The 25418-nt window shown below is 36.4% G+C and overlaps 1 protein-coding gene across 3 annotated transcripts in view; it reads left to right on the forward strand.

Annotated features, from left to right (window-relative positions):
* Positions 1–24999, forward strand: part of ALG6 (ALG6 alpha-1,3-glucosyltransferase) — a 32727-nt gene extending 7728 nt beyond the window's left edge. For all 3 annotated transcript variants that reach the window (XM_063298055.1, XM_063298056.1, XM_063298054.1), the window contains exons 4-15: positions 6627–6716; positions 8408–8496; positions 13907–13989; positions 16892–16956; positions 17291–17476; positions 17953–18088; positions 19722–19807; positions 20137–20221; positions 23060–23130; positions 23606–23674; positions 23806–24004; positions 24538–24999. In XM_063298055.1, coding sequence (XP_063154125.1) covers positions 6627–6716; positions 8408–8496; positions 13907–13989; positions 16892–16956; positions 17291–17476; positions 17953–18088; positions 19722–19807; positions 20137–20221; positions 23060–23130; positions 23606–23674; positions 23806–24004; positions 24538–24735 — 1357 coding nt within the window. In that variant the 3' untranslated portion in view covers positions 24736–24999. The remainder of the gene's footprint in view (positions 1–6626; positions 6717–8407; positions 8497–13906; positions 13990–16891; positions 16957–17290; positions 17477–17952; positions 18089–19721; positions 19808–20136; positions 20222–23059; positions 23131–23605; positions 23675–23805; positions 24005–24537) is intronic.
* The last annotated feature ends 419 nt before the right edge of the window (positions 25000–25418 follow it).

The following is a 25418-nucleotide window of genomic DNA, read 5'->3' on the forward strand; positions in this document are numbered from 1 at the left end:
CCTTTAAATATGTTTTGCTTTTGTTTTGCTTTTTGTAAATAAATTATTTTTATAGAAATGCCTGGTGTGTGACTTTTCTGATCTCTCCTGGGCTAAAGGCTTTCCCAGCGTTCTGCCAACAGGTTATGGGCCCAGTAAGCCCAGTAAAACCAAGAGAGATCAGCTCCACACCTCATGCACAATTTAAAGGCAGGTAGCAAAGACCTGTGAAGATTTTCTTTGGAGCCGCCTGGAGATTTTCCAGCAACTGCCGGTCTACAGGACAAAGAAGCCAGCTGAGGTGACTTGCAAAAGAAGGAAGAAGCCATGGCTACCTCCCAGCCCTCAGTGATGCCTCTGGAGCGCCTATCAGAGACCAACTATTTGAATTGGGCCCTGAAGATGGAGATGAATCTTCGCAGAGAGAATCTTTGGCTGCCAATTGGTGAGCAAACTCCCCAAAATCCCAGTGCTGAATGGCTGAGACAGGATGAGCGGGCTAGAGCCACCATTATCTTGGGAGTTGAGGACAATCAGCTAGTCCACGTGCAAGGCATGCAGTCTGCAAAGCAACTTTGGGACGCTTTGAGAGACTTATATGTAAAGGCAACAGCAGGGAGTAAAGTTACTCTGACGAAAAAGCTGTACAGAGCCTACCTTGCAGAAGGAGATAGCCTTCCTGAGCACCTGCATTATATTCAGCAGCTGTTTGTTGAGTTGCAGGAGAGAGGAATGGAATTTACACCTCTCACAAAATCCTATATCCTCCTGTCCTCACTAAATGCAACGTGGGACACGCTGATTTGTACCCTGGAGGCTATGCCTGAAACAGACCTCACCCCATCGTATGTTACACAGCCCTTACTCGCTGAATGGGAGAAGAGAGAGGAAAGATTCCCCCCCCCATCTTTTCTGGAAAGCTGCAATACCAGAAAACGAGGGAAAAGAAGGGAAAGGAACCTGAGGCCACAGCACTAGCCAGCCAGCGATGCTTCACTTGTGGTTCAGCTGGACATTTGCAAAGAGACTGTGCCATGAGACCCAAGACTAGAAAGACAGAGAAGAAGAACACAAGGGCAACACAGAAGAAGGCTCTTCAGACAACCCAAATTGCACAGGTTGCTGAGAAGGGTAATTCTGATGTATGTGTGTTAGATTCTGGGGCCAGTTGTCATTTATGTAATTGTAAAAGCTCTTTTGTGTCACTGTCTAAAACTGAAAGACAAAGTGTATCTTTGGCTGATGGGTCTGTGACCAAAATTATGGGACAAGGTGACTTGTATTTATCCTGCTTAGGAGAAACTGTAAAAGGTGTGTTGTATGTGCCAAATTTACAATCAAACCTTTTATCTGTGGCACAATTGGCTGCAACAGGGTATATCATAACATTTAAGAAAAATGGTTGTGAGATACAAAAAAATGGGAAATTGTGTGCTACTGGTATGTTAAAAGACTCCTTGTACATTGTGCAAAATGCAAGGAAGCCAAGCTGCAAGGCTGCAGTTGGCAACACGCCATATCATGACCAATGTACACCTGATGCACAGGAGATTTGGTCATGCTAATTTCAAGTATATAGCACAAATGCCACAGCTGTGTGCTGACCTAAAGATAAAACCCTGTGATAAATATTTAGACTGTGTAGTTTGCAAAGAATGCAAAACACTAAAAGCTCCTGTGAGTAAGCACAGTGACAGAGTTACAACTAGACCTTTGGAAATTGTACACTCTGACATTATTGGTCCTTTTGCTCCAAGTCTTGGACAAGCAAGGTATGCAATGACCATCATTGATGATTTCTCAAGATACATATTTATCTACATCTTAAAACATAAAGATGAAGCATTTGAGAAATTTAAAAGTTTTGTGACATGGGCAAATGGAAAATTCCCTAGGCCTGTATCTGCACTCCAATGTGATAGAGGAGGAGAATATCTTTCTCACAAATTCAGAAGGTTCCTAGTGGAAAAGGGGATAGAACAAATTCTTTCTAACCCTTACAGCCCTCAGCAAAATGGTGTTGCTGAAAGAAAGGGCAGAACCTTGCAAAATGCGATGGAACGCATGGTAAAAGATTCACGATTATGTTTTAAGTACTGGGGAGAAGCTTTATCGACTGCTTGTTATGTACAGAACAGGTTGTATAACTCTGTGATTCAGGACACTCCATTCCATTTGTTTTATGGTGTGAAACCAAAGGTAAACCATCTTAGAGTGTTTGGTAGCACTGCATGGGTTCACATTCCAAAACAGCAGAGAAGGAAAGGAGGCCCCACAACAAAGAAAGCCATCTTTGTTTGGCTATGAACAAAGCCAAAGGAGCTACAGGTTCATAATGGGAGAGAAATTAATAATTAGCAAAAGCGCTTCTTTTGCTGAACAAAACTGGGGGAGATTAAATTCTAGCTCTCCAGTTGATCTGACCACCACAAGAGAACAGCAAGGACTTGCTGATGGTGATCTTTTGCCTGATGAGGAAATTAAACCAGAAAAGCAAACTGAAGATCTGTCTGATGAGACAGATGCTTCTCAGGAAAGTGATAGGAGTCAAAATTTAAGCCCTGTATTACCTCGCAGATCTCAGAGGAGTAATAAAGGCGTTCCTCCATCACGTTTTCAGGCTGAAACAGTAAAGGCTTTTCACATATTCACAGAACCTGAGTGTTTAGAACAAGTGAATGCTTTACCACCTGAGATTGCACAAAATTGGCATTCTGCCACGCAACAGGAATTAGCATCCTTGAAAGAAAATAAAACGTGGAAACTGGTAAATCTACCTCCCAATGAATGCTGTCTGGGTTGTAGGTGGGTTTTCAAACTGAAAAGGGATGCTGATGGCAAAATCCAAAAATATAAAGCAAGGTTGGTTGCAAAAGGGTTCACTCAAAGGAAAGATTTAGACTTTGACAAGACTTTTGCACCAGTTACTAAAGGTGAATCAATTAGATTACTGTTAAAAGTTCCTGCACTCAAGGGAATGTCAGTTAACCACTATGACATTCAAACTGCATTTCTCTATGGAGATTTAGATCACAAATTATACATGCAGCAACCCCCTGGCTATGAAAAAGGGGAGAATCTAGTCTGTGAACTGCAGAAGTCAATCTATGGGTTAAAACAAGCTGCTAGATCCTGGAACCAAAAAGTAGATGAAAAACTGCAGAGTTTTGGTTTTGAAAAAGGAAAAGCAGATCCCTGTGTATATATGAAGAAGGACAAACAAGGCTGTATGTATCTGTGCATTTATGTTGATGATTTGCTGCTGTTCACATCAACAGAAAAACAAAGGCTTGATTTTGAAGCCTGCATGAAAAGCCATTTCACATTAAAAAGTCTTGGAATTATAACAACCTAGGTTTGGAAAAACACAGGAAGAAGAATGGTAGCTTTCTGTTAAACCAAAGGGGAGATAATGGTAAAGTAATGTGAATGGAAAGACATATAAAGTTGTCAGAGAAGATTGGTTTGCATCTTAATCTATAGTGTAAAAAGGGGAGTGTTGAGGTTTTCCTACTAACGATTAAGACTGCTATTGTACCTAATCATTTTGGCCGGGTGAAGAGGTTGTATTTGATTGTCTCCTCTCACGTGCTTCATGCAAATTGCCTGGGGGGAGGAAACCTGCCCAGACTTGTTCTTACTTCCTCTTTTTTTCTCTCTGCCGATATGTAGCAAGCCAGGAGAGCTAAGTCCTTTAAATATGTTTTGCTTTTTGTAAATAAATTATTTTTATAGAAATGCCTGGTGTGTGACTTTTCTGATCTCTCCTGGGCTATAGGCTTTCCCAGCATTCTGCCAACACAGGGTATGCTAATGGAAGAGTCTGCCTGAAGGTGAGAGCCCATTCTCAAGTTTTTCTCATCTTCCAGCTGTAATAAACTATCCAGAAAGATCAGAAGAAACACTGATACAGAAGTTCTCCCCCTACCCCCACCCCTTTTTGTTTATTAGGGCTATGCATGTTTTGAAAATGGGTTGAAAGGTGCTGTCCATTGGACATTGCAGGAGTGCAGGCACAGCAAGTAGCCCCTCTTTTTTCAAGCTTCTATATCAAGGTTGAAGATGTAAGAATCACATTAACTTTAATGAGTCAACTCTTTAAAGCGAGTGCACCTTTTCTCAGGCTTGCACAAAATTCTGAAGAAAGATGGGCTGCTTTAAAGAATTGCAGGAAGATGCTGTGCCCACATGAAGTTAGTAGCATTTTCAAAATTTTCAAAGTGTGCACAGCCCTAATGTTTATTAAATTTATTATATCATCAAATTATCAATAGCAAGGTTGTAACTGATCTTTAATAGTCGGTCCATAAGTAGAGTACATAAAGACTCAGACTCAACAGGAGAGCCAGTTTGGTCTAGTGGTTAAGGTGCTGGCCTAGAAACCAGGAGTCTGTGAGTTCTAGTCCTGCCTTAGGCATGAAAGCTGGCTGGGTGACCTTGGGCCAGTCTCTCTCTCTGAGCCCAACTCACCTCACAGGGTTGCTGTTGTGGGGAAAAGAGGAGGAGGAAGGAGTATTTGGTATGTTCGCTGCCTTGAGTTATTTATTAAAAAATAATAAAGGCGGGATAAAAATAAATAAAAATACAAAAAATTGCTCTCCAGTTAAAAGAAAAGACAGTTCTAAGACTAGAAAATTTGGGATTTGTTGCCTATCAGAGCACAGAGTCCGGAAGCTAATGGGCTAATGCACTCTGTCTCAGTATAAAGCTTATTTACTGTATATAATAATGGTAAATGTTTTTGTGTGAATTCTATTTATATTTAATAATAAAGAATATTATATTTAAATTATGGGCAAATTGAGTTTGATGAAGTGATGGGAAAGAGAAAATAATTGCTTCTGTTCCAGAAGATTAATAAAGCATAAGAATTTACAAGTAAGGGAATAAGAGCCAGTGAAAGTGGGCTTATCTGCCATCAAAACATGTAACTATAATTACTGAATCCGTTCTACTAGTTTAATATTGGGCAATTAGAATTTTCCTTCATATATTGCTGAGCAACAAGGTATAACAGTATGGAAAGTATATTTGGAAGCAATTTTATATTAGCTTTGTTTTGCCACAGCAACAAATATTTCGTGATTCATTACACTACATGCAGCTTGGCTTTTCTAGAAAATTGGTCCCCAAAAGTCTTTGCCTTTGAAGAGGCTACAGTGTTAACACTATGCATAAATACTCAAGTGGTATTGCCATGTACTTCACGTTTGCATCCTTTGTTCAGAAGCAAAGTATATTAAAAAGGTGGGCAATAAACTAGAAATGTGATTTGTATGTAGTTTTCCTATATGTGGTTTTCCTGAGCCAGAGGCATGAATTTAAATCTTGCTGCCTTCCCTATCTTGCTTTGGAGTCCATGCATATATTTATCAAAGACAATCTTGACAGCATCTTTTCTTCCTTATTGCTAGTTAGAAATATGGAACTTCTTAGCCTTCCCTTCATCAGTATGCACGAACCTTTTCTAATGGAGTCTAAGGCTGAATTAGAGGGCAATGCTGGATGAATAAATGAGATATTAACAAGTAAAATGCAGGATATTAATACTGTAATGAAGAAGTTAAAACTATCCTGGTGTGAAAAATTTGAAATGGTGGGATAAAAGGGTAGAGATGCAGCTTTAAGAAATATGATTTATCATGAATTGTTCATAAGATACTTCAGGCTGCTTATAAGGTATTCAAGAAATATCATTTATTGTAATAAATGTCAGAAACTGGCTGCATTTGACTGGATAGACTGGAAAAACTAAGGACTTGCCCCTGGCAATTATAAAATACTAGTCACTCTGTTTCACAGAGATTTAAAGGTTCTGATATCTTATTTTTGTAATTTTTATTTTCATTGAATAAAATCTTCTGAAGCCTTTCAACTTGAAGATGTGTCTAAATTCTGATTATTCTCCACTGAAATGTACAGTAGAGAAAGATCATACAGATGGAAATTCTTTGCCTTTGCACTTTTGCATTGTTCTCTAGAGAATTTACAGGACCAGTCTGAGCAAGTTCATGATTCTTATCACCTATTGTGTTGAAATTCCTACTGTCTCTACAATTTTGTTACATTGTGTTAAGGTACATTTAGTTTTCAAAAACACATCCTTTCTACAAGCCAACAAGTACCATCTGGATATACTTGACATGGAGCAGTTTTTTCCTCTAAGCGCAGCAGTTTGTGTGCTGACAAAAGCAGTCAACCTTTCCTCTTTATCTCTGATGTTTTTGTGTTTTTCCAGTGAAAGAAATGGAATTACATCTTGGTTTTTCATAAGTATGGGACAACTTGTGTTTTTTTCAAAGGTTTTTCGTACTTTTTCATAAGTATGGGACAACCTATACTGAAGACTGAAAAACCTCTGTGAAATCTTATACCTATATTGTAGATTTCACTCCACACTGTGGCGTCTTATAAAATTATGTACAATTAATATAACCAAAAGCATATTTTATTTCCATTATCACTCTGCAGTCTGTTATTGAAGAAACACTTGTTCAGAAAGCTGCCAAAGATGATTGGGGCGTGGGGGGATAAAAAAGGCTTTTTTGTTCACAGAATAGCCTCAGATTTGTAAAACCAAAGTGATTGAAACATGCTAAAACATGCTGAAAATGTATATTTATTCAGGATTTTACTTTATGTTTCAGGTACTTTAACACCAGTGACAATAATTTACAGTACTGGGGCCTTGATTATCCACCTCTTACTGCTTATCACAGTCTTCTGTGTGCTTATGTGTAAGTTAATTATTATATAGCCATTATTTGAAACAGTTCTTAAAAGAGAAAAAAAGAAAGCTAATTCAGAAGCTCTTTACACCCATAGGTTTCTGTGGTACATTCAGAGACTGCCATCCCTCACAAGATGTCCCTTTTAATGTAACGGAGAATAAGGAAAATGATTGGATATGGATGTTATATACGATGTTTGAATTCCTGGATCACTGGATTGGGGTCACACCAAGAAAATATTTCCATATTTGTAGTTGCAGGGACTTGATGCCCATTTTGTTCCTTAACTTCCACTTTCTCTAAATTGGGGGAAATTCCTCCAATTTAAATCCTCCAAATCTCTCCAAAAGCCACATGCCAGCTGCTCTGAAGGGTTCTAGAGGCCATGCTTTAGGTGCAAGAGGCAATTGTGGACTGCAAGTTGCCCACCCCTGTAACAGTTTTTCTTTCAATATATTAGTTAAGGTATTCACACTTATTTCACATTTGCTAACAAACTGTACATGAAATTACTATCCATATATCAAAATTGTTACAGATGAGACACAGAGGAGATTATCCATTGCAAATAGATCTTGTATATAGCCCAGGATTTATGTATTCTGTTTAAGCATCTAATTTTGTTTGTCCAATTATATAAACACATGTATCTTATGTTTACAAAGACTGTATTTTATTGTATATTACTGTATGTGGCCACAGGCATTTTTAATTAAGATACTGGAACACTCTAGAATTTTGATCACACAATCCACTATCGCAAGCTGCCCAGAGATGTTGAGAGTTGGGTGGCATACAAGTTTAATAAATTATCATCATTATCATGGTAAGAAGCATAGGCTTTAAGTGGGACTTACATGTTTTAATCTGTAGCAAGATAAAGTGATCAATATGTACCTATGTTTCTAGTTTGCAGATGCTACTTGGGAAGCAGCTTTAAAGAGTTATCCCTTTAAAGCTTGAACGTGATAGAAATCTTGTGTTGAAGGACACTGTTTTCTTATATTCTGTTTTAGAGATGGGCAATCTAGTGCTCTCCAGATGTTTAGAACTGCAGTTCTATGCTGGTGGCTATTCTGCCTTGTGCTGGTGGGGACTGAAATTAAAAATATCAAGAGAACAGCAGGTTGCCTACTTTGTTCTATATGAAGTTGTAATGAACAAAATTAATAGTTACAATTTCCTCTTTTTCTTTTATAAAAGAAATATAACTAGATGATAAAAGTTCTGCATAACTCAAAAGATTGTATGCCATTTTATTACCTTGAACTGGCCTCATAATGCTATTGCTACAATGTGGGTGTTACTTTTTTCCTATGTTCAACATAGCTATTTTTCTGTCTTTTAAGGAAAACGCTGCAATAAATATGTTGGAATTATTAGCAGTGTTTTATTGTTGCTTTTAGTTTTCAGAAACTGGAATAAAAACCAAGAATTCTTGTCAATTCATTTAAGGTGAAGAATATTATTCAAAATTTGTAGGTCTTTGCTATCTTGTTTATATTGTTAAAAATCTGAAGAATGTGTCTTTACAATATACAAAAGAAAAGCTACTATGCAGTTTCTTGACACTTGATGATTAAATACTATCAAATGAAGTACAGTTATTATGAGTTTAGATTAATTTGTGCCATCATGCCATATAAGTATTCACCTCTGAAAATTGCCTACTTTTTCTCACTTGTAATTTTTTTTAGGGCAAAGTTAATAAATCCAAGTTGGATTACTCTGCACACATCTCATGGGTATGAGAGTCAGCCACACAAGTTATTCATGCGTGCATCAGGTAGGAAATGATTTTTTTTTCAATCTAAGTATAGAGGGCATTTGATTTGATCCTATACTATACATTTGGAGATGCTCCATTGCAGAGTATGAGAGAAGTAATGATAATCTCTAATGACATCACTTTCTGAACACTAATACAGCTTTATGCTAGCAAAATACTATAATGAAAGGGATTGTTCAAGGTAAGGAACTATATTATATGATTCTGAATGACTTGCCAAATATAATGCTATTACTTGAGGTAAATCTTCATCTTCCCATAGGTTCAGTTTTAAAACCAATTATACTGAGAGAGCAACAGAGATTGGATTTTTCAGTTTTCTCCATATTGTGGAATTTCTCTTAGTGACTATATGCTTGACCTTACTCAGTTTTGACTAATGTAACAGGTAGCTTTAATTGCTCTTTATTCAAAATTTAAATTTTGTCATTTAAATGTTGAATAATTAGCAATAAATCTGGTTTTAAATTGTTTTCAGTTGTTGAAATCAACATTATACAAATATGTTGGTAGCATAATTTATTTTAAATATTGTTTTTGAACCCCCCCACACCCTATCCCCACACACAAACATACATGATTGTGTATAAAAGCAGTTACATTGTTTTATTTTACATTATATAATCAAATCTGCTTTGTCTAATATGCAAGAAATATTTGAATACAAAGAAATCAATAAATAATGGCAGCAGAGTGACAGCTTGCCCACTACTCCATATTATATAAAACTAAATTTTTGATAACTCTGGAGTTCATGTCAATTATTATCTACAGATGTCCTCTTGTGTACAAGATGATGAGAATGCTAAATGAAGTAGAAGCTTTGAGTAATTCACATACATACATACATACATACATACATACATACATACATACATACTGCTTATTCCTTCGAGTGTTTTCAGTTTTTCTGGAAATACTAGACTAGACATTACCCTCCACATTTCCTGAAAAGATGTCAGGGATTTGGGGACTTTCCATAGCGGACTGGAACAGCAAGGAGAGAAGAAACAAACAGCAGTGTTGCTTCTCCAATGCTCTTCTTGCAGCAAAACTGTAACTGGCTACTAGTACTTTCCCTGCTGTTCACAGGTTGGCTAATTTGGGCCCAACCTATGTTTTTAGGTTATTTTTAGGTCATGCTGTTGAAATGGATGCTAATGTGCACATACAAAATTAAATGCTTCTCACTGATACTGTATCAGTATTTTTCTTATTATGTAATAGCTTTTTCTAGCCCTCTAAAAACTGCTAGTATTCTTATACAGAATCATAACATTCAGTAGTGCTTACTATTACAATTAAACCAAAATGATTATTATTTTCATAACCATATTAATTGGTAGTTAATATGGTGTTTAATAATGAAAGAAAAATAAACCCAGAAGTGTCATATGAGTTATTTATTAAGCATCCTAAACAACACATTAACTGGTTTGTGTTATTCTTTCTCTAGGACTGAGTAGAGTCCTGTAAAAAAAATCTTATGTTAGCTTTTTCTTATTGCTGATTATCTTGGGCAGAATCAGACACTCCTCCATATCACCTCTTATGCTGGCCACAAACCTTTCCATCTGGTCTCTAGTAATTGATTACATTTTAAAAATCACTAGAACCAAATTACCCTTGTAACCATCTTTAATAATGCTCAAATCAACACGCCTGACAAATCATTGATGTATCAACTAAGCAAATGGATAGACATTCTTTTAACAATAACCATTAAATGTGTGTTATCAAGGTTACAGAATTCAATATTGTTAAATGTTGACCATTATTTTTATCCACTTTAGAAAATTCTCTCTCTAGGGAGCGTATATACTGAAAAACAACAACAATTTCTTCAAAAATCACTCATGTAATAGTTTGGCATTATAAAATATAAAATTTTAAATAATTAAATAACTATTATTTACCATAATTTTATAATTATTATAAAATAAATAAGTATGCTTCCCACACCGTGAGGTACACATACTCAAGTGGGCTGGTATAGTGGCAATAATCGAGCTTGGTATTACGAAAATGAACCTCTGTCCCATGTACCACTTGTACGTCTCCCTTTCTTTTGATTTGCAAGCTAGTCAATTGTTCCAGTGGGTTAATATCAGCTCCAGGTGATATTTAGTTTTGGTATCTTTTGCTATGAATTTCTGTTACTGTATTTCCTATTTTTATAGCATAGTCCAATCAGAAAACTGGGTAGGTTACAACAGAATAAATACAGAGCAGTATAGAACAATAAATGAACTCTAAACACCTCCCCAAAAATGGATGCTTCTAGCAATAAATTAGGGTCCAGACCTTGATGGCCTCCAGATACCTTGATGGCCTCCAACCTCCCAACTTTTGCAGGCAGCCCAACAGAATATAATGATCTATGGTTTCAAAAGCCAACAAGAGGTCCTAAAGGACCAAGAACCACACACTTCTCTCCTTGAGATCTGACAGAAAGCCCTGTTCATTTTATTGAGTGTAATAAGCTCAAAAGAATCTCAGATAACAGTACAGGATCCAGATTTGCTCACCATATTGGATTTTGTCCAACTGACATCTGCCAAGAAAACTACAAAATCATTCACTTATCCTGCCCTTTCCCTAAAAAGCTCTGATAGCTTTGAATGAGGCTGCTGAGAGGATGTCTGTGAATGCAGTAAGGCAGAGAATTCATGCTTTGCTTTTGTTATTGCTGTCATATAGGCTTAAAAATGAACCCTTACCAACACGGTCTCACCTACTTCTGGTTTTCTATGACTGCTGCTGGATATGTCTTTTTAGTCACCTCATTTCCCTTAATTCTTCAGTAAACCAAGGAGCCACCCAGGATCAGCAATTGGGAGGAGGTCTTACAGGAACAATCCCATCAAGTACTCTAGTAGTCTCCATGTTCCAGAGACCCACCAGACACATGATAGTGTTGTTGTTGCTGTTGTTGTTTTCCTAGCATTTTGAACATTAGTAATGCCTGTAACTTAAGAGAAATTGCAAGGTGATATTAAGACATCTTGGAGGAATGTTGTAGAGAGGGCTTACATGGCAATTTGTTATTCTGTGTACAGTTAGTCTTTTTTAATTCCGTTGACTCAGTGAAGCTGAAGCAACCTGTGTGCCAAATTTCAAATATGAGCTTTAACTCCAATATACATAATTTTGAATGTATAAGTATGTTGCTTTATTTCTTCAGTAACCTGTGTCAGAAAAGGGAAAGGAATCAGTTTAGATTCAGGAGCAACCCTGTAATCATTTTGCTCTAGAACTCACATAATAAATGGCTTGGATATTCCCAGGGACTGATTTTTTTCTCTCTCTCTCTTAGCGCATCCATATCCATACACCCAGAGAGACATACTGTATGCATATACATATGTGCACATAGACAGTCATGCAGACACATATGCATGTACCTATAAACAGATTTTACTGACAAGAATGCATCTTATTAGAATTCAATTTCTTTGCTGGCATTTTTGAAGTATCCACTTTCTGAAATTCGGAAGGTTATATAATATGTTTAAAATATATCCCAGATATATATTTAAACATCAAGACATTATTCCTAAGAATTAACTGTTTCTTAGGTTTGCCAAGTTTTCTGTTAGAAATGGCTTTTATATTCTTAATCAATTATATAGATTTAACAGCAGCTATCTACTCTGTTGTTCCCATTACCTTTTATCCTGCTATTTGTAACGTGAGTCCTTTTTTGTCACACTGTTCATAAGGGAGAAGGTGAAAAAGTGCAGTAGGGATAAATTATTTATTTATTTTTATTTATTTATCAAATTTGTCACCACCCATCTCCTCTCACCAGAGGGACTCTGGGCGGTTTACAACAAAAGTAATCAATTAAAACGGTAAATATAAAATACAAATACAATATATAAAAATATAAATACCATTAATAAATAACTATAAAGATAGAAGTAAAAATAAAGTCCAAGTGGCAAGATCTAACACAGTCCATGTATGTGAGGAGTGTTCTAGGGTGCCAGCCATCCCCAAGTGGAGCTACTCCTTTCTCAGCCACAAGCAAGATGGCAGAGCCAAGTCTTCAGGTTCCTCCTGAAAGCCAGGAGCAATGGGGCCAAACTCACCTCTGGGGGCAGCATGTTCCATATGGTGGGAGCTATTGCAGAGAAGCCTGCTTCCTGGACCCCGCCAACTGGAATTCCCTTGTAGACAGGGTCCGCAACATGCCCTCTCTGCATGATCAGGTGGGACGGGTTGAATTGGATCTGGAAGCAGAGTGGTACCCAGTGCAGCTTGCGTACTGGAGGTGTTATGTGTGCTGATCTAGGGGCACCAAAAATAACCTACGTGGCTGTGTTCTGGACCAGCTCTAGCTTCCGGATACTCTTCAAGGGTAGCCCCATGTAGAGAGCCTTGCAATAGTCTATGTGGGAGATAACAACGGCATGAGTGACTGTTCGAAGGGCCTCCCAATCCAGGAAAGGGCATAACTGGTGCATATGACTAATGGATTATACACTGACCTCAGTTGAGAAGTGGCAAGCACAATATAAAATAGTAAATAAATGGCTGGATTCTTTTGCAGCCACAAGGTTTTGACAAAGCATTTAACATTGTAGAAAGTCTTGTACAAGAACCCTGACTGCTGTATTCTAAGGTTTGTGTCTGAATTGAAGAGTTTTAGTTAATGGGGTGGATTCAGTGGATCCAAATAATTCAGCAATTCATTCTGGATGCTGGTTTGCCAATAGAAAAGATACTTAATACCCCAGACTCTCTGACATCCATAGAAGCTTCTACAGAGTGACAAAGGGGAGGAAAAAGACTAGAAATCTTATAGCACAAGCAAAATTGCACTCATTTTATATAATATAATGTATAGGGTTAGTTTGCATGACATGTTTAACTATGTTGTGTGTGAAGTAACTAAACTAACTTCCCCTGGTTAGCAGTGTAATACAAACCCTCCATTAAATTTCTCTTTTCACGTTGGCGCAAAGATGAGTACCTAAATCAACCCTAAACAAGAAGTCTTCTCTAGGAACTTCTCTGATTATTGTATGCACACACACAGACACACGCACAGAAACACACATGCATGCACATATTATAGTCACCTAGGTATATGTGAAATGTGGGCAGAAAGAGTGGGAGAGAATAGGCCATCCCCATTTTGTCCATGGTGGTTTAACCTTGATTAGGTCATTTCCATGGAATGTTTATAACTTTTTTTTTTCCAATAAGAAGAGACAAAGTGGCAACCTCCCAGCCATGGCTGGTCCCCATTTGATCAGGGCATCCCTGAGCCATAGCGTGCAGGGGAAAAGTATGAAGGGAAATTCCATAAATGATTTATAATGATAATAATTAAGGAAAAGCAGAATAGAGTCATGAGAAATATTGGTTTGATTCTTGTGTATAATTTTCTGTCTTGCAGTTCTTGTTGCTGATTTGCTAGTTTATATACCTGCAGTAATCTTATACTGCTGTTATTTAAAAGAGACATCGGTGAAAAAGAAGGTTAGTACGATTTTTTTCCTTGCAACAAAAATAATTTTGTTTTTATGTGAAAAAAGGAAGGAATGTAGTGAATAATCAAATGAATAATAAATATTAGTCCAATTACAATTAAAAACATTGATTTGACAATGTTTATTGCACTCTCAAAACAAACAAATACAAGTTGACCTATTTATATATAATAAAAGAAACAAGGATTACAAAATTAAAACATGCAGCATAATCCTAAAATACACTTACAGGACTGAAAAGTAGGTTCTGTTAAATTCAATAGATTATATCCAAATGTGGCCCTAGTTATTTTCTTTTGTGTTTATTATATTATTTTTACTCTATTTTTTTTAAAATGCCCATGGAAGCTTAAAGTATTTTAAAATAAAAGTAGAACAAAAAAGCAAAGAACAAAATATTAACACATACATGAGATATGCATAAGACCAGTGTTATATATTTGACATGGTGCTGATTAGTACATGTGTGAGCAAGGCTTGGTCTGTATTTCTTAGATTTTCCATTGATTGATTAAATGCGACTCTTATTCATGTTTTAAAGGTAGCCAATGTACCAACTGAAATTCATAAAAGGCCATTCTATTGTTGCTCTGTGCTTCCGCAAATCGCTAGAATAAAGAAGCACTAAAAAAAAAATGAAGCAAGTCCTTTAGGACAGGCAAGACTGTTTAATTCCTTAACAGCAGATTTTCTTACCCACATTACTTTAATCTTGCTTCAGCTTATTCACTCTCAGCTACCACAAAACTATTTCAAGTACATATTCAGATATTCTGTAGCCTTCCTGAGATTAAAAGATGGGAAAACTGGCAGAATTGCCTGCGTTCTCATTTTAAAAAATGATTGCAATTTTAAATACAGAAAAAACAATATATAAAAACAAATTAAAAATCATTTAGTTATGAAATTATAATAACAAAACAAAATAAACAACCCTCCCCAAATAATTAACATAAATCATCTACATATATGTCATTTTTTCCTGATGACAGTGCAACCCAAATTTTCTCCCATCATCATTGTGTAGATGTTAAACCATCAATGGCATGAGGATAAAATAGAATTTTGCACCACTCCACAGGTCAGTGGCTGCTGGGGAGAGCAAGTGTTTCAAAGCACTATCTCAAACTATTCTGCCAGACTGGATCAGCATCACCTCTCAGTTCAGTCCAGCCAGACTACGTAGAAGGATATCACTGTTTATTGTATCAAAAACTACTGAGGAATCCTGAAAACTAGAGGGTGGCCTAGATCCAGAATTAGGCCTTAAACCAAACTTGAATGGATTAAAACTGTGTAGGACTGCTCCAGAATCTTATTCAAAGCTTAAGATAGGTAGCTGAATCAAATTTGGCTTTTTAAAGAAGTTCTTAACTATAATCTCTCTAGGCCAGGGAGGCACCATTCCTACTCTCAGATCCAGATTCTTGGTCCTGTCCTGTTAAAAGATGGAGTAGCATGTAGAATTCAGGAACTAGACATCGGTTCTCATAAATCTTTTCCACATCTTCAGATTACACAAATAATTGTGCATAAAAACAGGAATAAACAGTGCCTGGCACAGTATTGCTTATAACAGCTTTAACTGCATCAATCTTTAAATCCAAATAGAATTCAGATTTTGGCAAAACATAAAAGGAGATCTTAGGAATAGGTAGTTAATGAGTCTCATGAGGCCCCACTGAGTGCCCCACATCATGAAATTCAGCGTTGTGAATTTTTGAAACCTCACTGTATTCCCAGAAAGTGAAGAAGAAATGCTTTAAGCTTCTGTGATGCTTAACATACCCATTTTGTTCTTCTAACCTTTCCTCTAACCCCCCTCCCCAAAGAAAAAAGGGACCATATTTGGTCCCACCTCCAATAGCATGATCATATACATCTCTTACAATCTTTAAAGGCCAAATCTTTTTTTTAACAATGAATAAATTACAGCCCATAGTTGGGACAGGTTGTTCACTTTTTATTTATGAATTTAGAAAAGGTATACAGAAGTAATAGCCACTGCCAATTTAATAACAGTAATGTACAATAACAGTCATACAATGTAAGATGACGATGATGATGTATTATGGTAAATATTATAATTAATATAATATTCTTGGCCCTGGAAGTTTTATATGGGATAGGTGGTCTCAAAGATACCCTGTTTTAACTAGCTAGCAGGGACAGGGGTCAAGTCCAAAAAAAGCAGAGATAAGCCTACAGAGAACCCTGTCCACTTCCTTGTGAGTCACAGGCTCCAAAACCTCCCAGGTAACACTACAAGACACTTCCTCTGCCATCTCATGAGATCCTGTCCACGTAGCATCCAACTCAGAGCGGCTGTGAGTTATTTTGTATGTAAAATCATCGGGGAGACATGCCATTCTTGTCTAGTCTGTCCTTGTATCAGATAAGGTAGTAGTTTACTATTGCCTACTGTAACTTCTAATTCCTTGCCCCAAGCAAATCTCAGATCTTATTGTGGTGAAATGTCTGTGTGCCATAATAATTTTATGTTTCTGAGTCTCACATGTCTACCCTCAGACATGGAAGCTCGCTGGATGAGTTTGGGCCCATCACACTCTCTTAGCCCAACCCACCTCACAGAATTGTTGTAGGGCAAAATGGAAGGAGGGAGTGTTATGTACACTGCCTTGAGTTCATGAACAAAAGGTGGGATATAAATTTAATAAACATTAAACATGTGAGGTAATTAAGTTACACTTTTGAAAAAATAATCGAAAGCAAAATAGTGTCCATTGCAATACTGGATTTTAACACTACTTTGTTTGCATCTTTTTAGAAGGCAGAGTTAAATAGGTTGATAGTACCAGTTACATAATCTTTCTAAAGAACAATAAATATTCATATTTTACCTGTTTTGTTGAATGTTTTTTCCCCCCCAGATTTCTAGTGCTCTCTGCACATTGCTTTATCCAGGTCTCATTCTGATTGACTATGGACATTTTCAGTATCTTTTCATATTCTGTGAAGATAATTTTTTGCAATGTATGAATATTGTGGAATAAGTCTGATGCTGTGTGTGGGAAGAAAGAGGGGGAAATGAGGGTAGTCAAAGCAACAAGTAGCATATCTAGAGTGAAAGCTACATTTTCTGTATGCCCCATTTTATTATTTTAAAACATAAAAATTGTTTTCATGCCATCTCAGAATTACGCTGTGTTAATCTTGGGGCATGGAGAGCAGGTTTTGGTGGCAGCAGATGACCAACAGAATTCTGTTACAGTTGTATATTCTTTATAAGCAAGCTCTTTACAGACTGTTGTCCTTAACAGAACAAACATATATAATTCTGTGAGTCTTGGTTTTGCTGTGTGGGGAGTGCTGTTTCTCTCTCATGACTTTGACCTTTTGGGCTCAATAGCATTTTGCTTAGCTATAAACTACAAACAAATGGAGCTTTACCATGCTTTGCCCTTCTTCTGCTACCTGCTGGGAAAGTGCTTCAAAAAAGGCCTGATGGGCAAGGGGTGAGTACCTTTGAAAAGTGACATCCAGAAAATGGTCCTGGAATGCACTTAGGCTGTTTTGCCTTGGGAATTTGTGCATGTCATTCATTTCTTGATTAGCTTTTGGAGTAGGGATTCATGTCATTATAATGCTTCATCCCCCTCCCCCAGAGAAGCATGTTTCTTCTAAGTCATTAAATAACATACTAAATAGTTTTAAGAGTGTCTATAGTGTATCAAAATACACACAACTATCTTTTCTCTTCAACACCTGTCATTAGTTAAGCACAGGTCACAAATGTACATCCATATTTAGAAGATAAGAGTTTAGCATGTTTTTTTCTTCTTTGGGGGGTGGAGAGAGCATACTTAACAGTTTTCTTAACTCTTCTAGATTCCCTACTTGGGAAAGTAAGCTTTAAGTTTGAAAGTACTGTACAGTATATAAAATTTTTCTTTCTTCAGGGCTTGATTTCTTTTTCCTCTTTTTCTTACAGGTTGTGGATGTTGTTGAAATTGGCCTTTATTGTCATTCTTTCTTTTGCTCTCTGCTGGCTCCCATTTTGTACAGACATTGAACAAATTTTGCAAGTGCTCAGAAGGCTCTTTCCAGTAGATCGAGGTTTGTTTGAGGTATGTCTCATTCCCCCTCCCAAGCTTCTTGTAAATGTTTTATATTTTTAGCTCCCTTGAGAAACCTTCACTTTGACCCTTAGGGATTTCATGTGGAAGATACACCAGAAGGCTAGTAATATGATCTGGCTTCTCTGACTGTCATTTCTTGCCAGTTATTTAATCCAGCATTTAACCCCTAGCTCAGCTGGCATCTTCTAGGATATTATACAAATAGACAGCATTAATCCCATCGTCAGATCTATAGTTCAGACATACATTTTTCAAATATATTCCACAATAATAAACAGTGTCCTTGCACAATCTAGAGGGTTTTTTTTTTTTCCAAAAAAATAATTAATTAATCAAACATGAAAAAATGAATTCCATTTTTCTTTTTCTTTTTAAACTCTTCCAAAATAGACATTGGGTTGATGCTCAAATTTTGCATGGCTTAAATTTGTCTTGGTGGAAATTTTGCAACTTGCTTGGCTGAAGTAAAGCCTAAAGAGGTTGACCATAAAGTAGATGGTTTTATTACTAGTATGACATTTATTAATTTGTTTGCACCAGACAGAGAAATAGTGATACAGTTTGCAGCAGACTTACATCTGAAAACCATTAAGAAGCACAGCAGTAGCGCTGGCACATCGTAAGAAACACTTAGGATCTTATTCCCCAGACATACACTTGACTGAAATGTTCCACGATGAAATAGAAATAGAAATGTTACATGAAGAATAGAAATTCATAAACCAAAGAACTGTCAACCAGTTTGTTTTTCTGGCTGTTAATCTCACCTCATGCTTTAAAAACAAAAGAAACACATTGTAGATTTTAATGAAATGGGTCTATATGATTTAAAAACTTCACACAATTTCTTCAGTGGTAGCTGAAAGATTTTTAGAGCTGGCAGAGGAATGGCTGATTGGGATATTAATCTGGATAAACTAAGAAACTGTCTACCTAAGCAATGCACAGTAAGTTTATACTGGGGTGCCTATGACAGGTTCTTTGAATTGATTCCCATTTACAGAGATGTCTTCAAATGCTGATAGTTGTAAAACTTCACTGGCTATTATGCTCGTACCTTTTATGTTGGTGGGTGCTGCCAAGCACTTGTCACCTTCAGCAAATTTGCTGTGTGTGTTCTGTATTCTTGTAAGAGAACAAGGAGATTGTTCAGTTGTTTGTAGTAGCTTTTTTGCTGTTATGTCTACACAGCTGTGATTCAAGCAGCTGTTTAGGGATGAGTTTCATGAGCATGCTAGCTGTGTGGTTACAAATTTAATTTGGAAAGTGATCCTAGCACAACTGCTAATGTCTTTAGACTTCTTGATTTATTAGGGGTTAACTCTTTCATTGCTGGCGACTAGCAAGCAGAGCTAAATATTTACTAGTAAGAGAATGTGGCAGAATATAGCATGGTTTCACATTTGGAATGATGTTTCATTTTTTTTAAAATATTATTGATAATGCCTAGGATAGCTAGTTTTATAGCATTCAACTCTGTGGTCTCCTCAAAAATCCATGATTTTGTGACAAGAGCACACACGCATACGATTTCATGCAAATGGTCTCTGCCATTCCATGTATATAAAATTCTGCACATCTCCACCTTCAAAATAATGCAATATGTTAAATGTATTTTCAGGATAAAGTAGCCAATATTTGGTGCACTGTAAGTGTCTTTTCCAAAATAAAGACAATCCTGACAACAGAAACACAACTTAAATTAAGGTATGTAGGAATAAAACTCCCCAAGCAACTTCATACTATGGTTTTGGCAAAAGATGTATTTCAAAGAACATAAACAATTTAGAATTGTGATACTAGTTAAACAACCTTAATAAAAATATATTAATATTTTGTGGTGCTGTTCTTTGCTTGTTGGTTTATTAATTTATGATTTTATAAGGAATCTTATTTCTTACTTCTCTTCAGTAACTATAAAAACTGAGCAATACCAAGGTGTTCTTAAACAATTCTCATCTGATTCTTGATTTAAGGTTAATCCAGTTATTGAAATCAACAGTTTTAATATGATGAAATTATTACTTTATTTTTAGTTTTGCTTTAACATTCCTGACCATACTTCCCAGCTGCATAAAACTGACTCTGCAACCTTCTCTCCGAGGATTTAACTATGGCTTGGTAAGTGTATGATAACACATATTTAAATATAAAAATTCATAGTTTTGTAATAACGTAATAATCTCTCTTCTTCCCTTTATCTGTATTATGGTTGATAGGGATGCGGAGAAGGAAGGAAGGTCAATTCCAGTCAGTGAATCCCTATAAAAGAGTCAGATAGGCAAAATGCTGCTGACTGCTCCATTGTTAATCACCCCCTTCCTGCTTCCACTTGATCATGTGATCTAGCATGGAGACTAAGGGGTTGGAAAGAATTTGAGAAGCCATGTTCTGCATGCTTCCTCTAATTTATTTATTCTTTCCAAAGTTGGGGAAATAAATTTTATAAAGGAGCTTGGGATTCTGTCTGACCATCAGCAGGATATACTCTTTAAAAATTGAGTAGAAGAAAACCAAATGTGGAGTAGTGGAGAGAATTCAGCAAAAGGATCAAATTAAAAAATGGGCTGAATCTATTTGAAGGCTGCAGAGAAAAAAAAATCCTGAAAAATTTCTCCAGTCCAATCCTGTGGGAGAGATAGCTGGGCAATGGCCTGGAATGCTGCTGACTGTTCCAGTCTAAGCCCCCTCCCTCCTGGTCATGTGATCCAGAGCTTCCCAGTGCACACATACATAAGGTGCACCACAAGGAGAGAACAGAAATACACACACATACATGCCCACTTAATTTTGTTACACAGTAGGAAATGTAGAGAACCAGTGTGGTATAGTGCTTAAGGAGTTGGACTAGGAGCGGGGAGACCAAATTTCTTGTCTACCCTCAGCCATGGAAGATCATTGAGAGACTTTGGGTTAATCAAGTGCCCTTACCCTGGCCTACCTAACAGGGTTTTTGTTGTGTGGAAAAATGGGGGAGAGCTCTATGTACACCGCCCTGAGCTTTTGAGTGGCAGGCTGGATACAAATCTAATAAGAGAATGCAAAATATTCTTATGGCCTCAGCTGGTAGAAGCCATGTACTTCATGCTTTTACAGCTTTGCTAGAAAGTTCTTTAACCAGTCTTCCATGATTGAATATTGTCTAGGGAATTGAGTATCTTCACTATTTCTTCAGTGAAGCATTCCTAATAATTGTAGTCCTTCAGCCTTTGGCATGGGGACTGTCTTTCTGTTGTTAGGTTATATCATACCTGCCATCAGAGCTAACTTAAAACTCCATATTTTATTCCTTTTTTTCACCAAGAGCTCCTTTAATTTTCCATTACTAAAGCAAAGTATCATAGTAAAATTGGTAAAAATAAGTTTGGGATGAAATATTTATTTAGTAAAGGTACAAATTGTACTGTATTGTTGGGAATTATCATGAAGTAGAAGGGATTTTACTGGTTATTTTGTGCAGAGAATCCTGAGTTAGGAAAATATTCCAAATCTATCTTTTATGATGCTTTGTCTCCCATCTTATGGTATCTTGTCCATTTTTTAAGATTTGTGTTTTGTTTTGAAGATGTCCTGAAAGCGCTTCAGCAAGTTCCTTTATCCTAGAGTGCATTTCATGAGAGCTTGATAGCTAGCTATTTGTGGAGTCCTTGATGCTCTCTGACCTTGGTTGTTTGCTTTTAGACATTTCATTACCCAACTAGGTAGCTTCATCAGTGCCATGATGATGGCATATGATGATGGCACAGATGATGTTACCTTGTTGGGTAATGAAACATCTTCAAGCAAACAACCAAGCTCAAGAGAGCACCAAGGACTCTACAGTTCAACCCTGAGCTACATATATTCTCTAGCTATTTTCCTATGAACTCTTCATGGATCTTCAACTATGGTCCCTAATCTGTCATCATCTACTTGCACAAATAGTTAGGAGATACTCTCCTCCATAGACATTACTACAGTTGTCTATTTATCATGTCCCTGGAGTTATTTGGCAGTAAATAATCCATGTTAAGGAAAACCATGATATCTTATTGAACAGTAACCTTGGGTAATGAATAACATGCTTAAATGATAGGCCCATATCCTGTTAGTGGTCCCTGACATGGGGCAGCTACCTCCAACGTATGTCAGAATACTCAAAAGCTTAAGATGCCATCAAAACTGACCATAAAACTTCTCAGCCAAATTTCTAATACTGTATTTCAGATCAGAAAGGGAAAGTAGAGCTGTACCATATCAGAAGCCTATTTTAAATTCTTCTCAATTTATCTAGAATGCTTAGTTTGTACATCAGTGATTTGTCAGTTATGTTAATTTGTTTAGATGCCCTGGTGAGTCACTTGCCTGGCTGATGGCTCATGCTAGCAGCTCTCATCAACAGCCAATCAGATAATAAAGGCATCCAGTGGTATCTGCTACTAATTTAAAGCTTTTTATTATTTTGTGAACTGTGGCCAAGTAGTCATATTTTATGATATAAATAAAAGCTTTTGGTGATAAAAGTGTGGAACTCACCATGTACCAACACATTGGTTATTGAAATCCTAAAATAATATTTTTGAAAACAAGTAACATTTTAGCCTTCTATATGTCATTGAAGGATACAAGTGTTTTTTTGTAACACATGTTAAGAACTTTTGTTTAAAACTATTTTTCAGGCTAACCATGTAATCACCAAGTGAGGCCAATAGTAGATTTCACATTTCATGCTTTTTAAAAATGGCATTATCTTCTTTGAGATTTTTGTATATACAATAGTGGCATATACAGTACTTACTTCAAAATAATCTTGATTCTGTTGACTGATTTCTGAAATGTACTTACATTTAGTATCAAACAGTTTTGAATACTGATTGGCCACGATTAATAGCACAAAAATCCTCTAAATAGACCTGTCAATAAAAGTAAAAACAGATCTTGTTGTCTAGCATTTAATATTGTTAACTTTCTTTTTCACAGGTTTGCTGTGCATTGTCTTTCTTTCTCTTCTCATTCCAAGTGCATGAAAAATCTATTCTTCTTGTTTCAGTGTAAGTAGTATTTTATACCTTTAAAACACTTCACACTGGTACCTGGAAATGTGTGTGTATAAACTGTAATGTTGACGAAGAGGTTCTAGAATAAGGCTCAAGCTCCTCACATGGACTAATACATTTTTATAGTCTGTGAGCTGCGTGTCTATGTGAATTTCTGCTCTCCCATTCTGATAGAATCAGGAATGTGAAATCATGGCCTTTTCTTAGCTCACAGAATACTGAGTGTGCATTGAAGCTGTAGCTGATCAGCAATGACCATGCAACCAAATTCTTATATTGCAGAGCTGTCAAGGGAGAGTTGGAGTATTGCTTACCCCCATAGAAAGATGCAGTCTTCAGTGTGTTAATTCATTTATTTTATTGCCCTAATAATTCCTTTACCATTATGAGAGACATGTGAGCGGCAGCTGGAGAATTATGATGTTTCTTAAACAATGCTTTTGTGCTTATATTTCTGTTTTCTCCCTAGACCAGTCTGTTTAGTTATACATGAAATTCCTTTTATGTCTACATGGTTTCTTCTAACTTCAACTTTCAGGTGAGTTTGAATGTTATTTCTAAACAATTCTTCATAGTTTGAGAAGACATTTTAAGATTTATTTCACACTGTAATTTTTTTGGTTGTATAACATTGCTAGAATTCACAGTAATTCATGTTTCCCTTTACAGCATGCTTCCCCTTCTATTAAAGGATGGCCTTCTTTTGTCTTACACTGTGACAATGTTGGCTTTTCTCATGGTGTGTACAACTTCTTTTTCAATATTTGAAAAAACATCTGAAGAAGATCTGCAACTAAAAAGACTTTCCATGTTCATAAGAAGATACATTCCTTGGTTTAAGACATTTGCAAAACTTATGAAGAGTTTAGTAAGTAACTTACAAAAATAGATTCTGGGCACTAATTTTAGCAAGAGTATATTTGTGCTTTGCATTTATGTTTCTTACCAAAGCATAAGCCACCATATTGAGTTGCCAGACTTCCCAGTTGACCTATTGAATTCCATTATATGGAAATGCTGTTAACGAAGAATTGTTAGAACTTGTATCTTTTCAGCATTACTTCTGGGCAGCATCTAGCAGCTTATAAACCTTCAAGTTGACTGATAACATGGACTCCATCCCTGTGCATTAGCATGCTTGTAATGCAGTGAGCACTTTATATACATTAGCAATATTAGGATTTTTTTCTACTTGAAAAATTTGTACATTTAATGTTATTTTATTGGCATCAACCCTGGCAACTGGTAAATATGATGTTGTGCTGCAGAGGCACTGAATTCATTGAAATATCCTATGTAAGGATGATGAAAACAACATCTAAGCAATGAAACCACTTATTGGGCATTGGGAAACAGTGGTTAACCATAATGCCTTTTCTCTTCTCCTACCCCAACATTCAGTTCTTCATCTCAATAACTCTGATGGGCATCCTGACTCTAATGAGCGCTACGATGGATCCTCCAAAGCGGCTGCCAGATTTATTTCCACTAGCTGTCTCTGTTGTATCCTGCTTGCACTTTCTCTTTTTCTTACTATATTTTAACATCCTTGCAATGTGGGAATCAAAAGATGGCCGAAACCAGAAAAAAATAAAGTAGTTTAAGTGCCAGCTTGGAAAATTAATGGCTCTTACTGGGGACATACCATTAATATTTCTATAGACCTTTGTCTTAAAGTGTTCTATAATGGAATATTTTTTTTAATAATTTCATGTATTTTCTAAGAAAATCTAGAAGAAAATGTTTATATGTCAATATGTGCTGTTTCACAAGAGATTTGTGCTTACTGCACTTTTCTGTGCACTAAAAAAGAGCCAGAATGCTTGACAATTCATTCAAAATAAATCCTGAAAATAAGGACCATCTCAATAATCTGTGCAAGTTTATTTTAAACAGATATAATACCCAAATAATTTAATAATGTTATGAGTGAATTGGTTTAATGTCCTTCCCAAAATAAAACATGTTGAAGTTACTGATTATATGTTACAGTAATGACTCATATCTGTTGCTACTAAATGCTGTCTCTTACAGTATACAGTATTTGATTACATACAATAAACTGCCTTATATTAAATTTCACTATCCTCTCTATTATATGCTTAAAATCATAAAGGTCAGTAGTCATGATTCAGTGTCATGGTTCATGCTTTTCTGACAGTCTTATTTCAGTATTAACCTCTATAATATCTGAAGGCCCTAAAAAGAGTTCCAAAGTATAGTTTTGGCTGATATTTTCCATATATCAACATGTAAACATTATAGTACTGGAGATCTACACA

This window comes from Candoia aspera, chromosome 3 (genome assembly GCF_035149785.1).
Source record: "Candoia aspera isolate rCanAsp1 chromosome 3, rCanAsp1.hap2, whole genome shotgun sequence".
Taxonomy (NCBI): Eukaryota; Metazoa; Chordata; class Lepidosauria; order Squamata; family Boidae; genus Candoia; species Candoia aspera.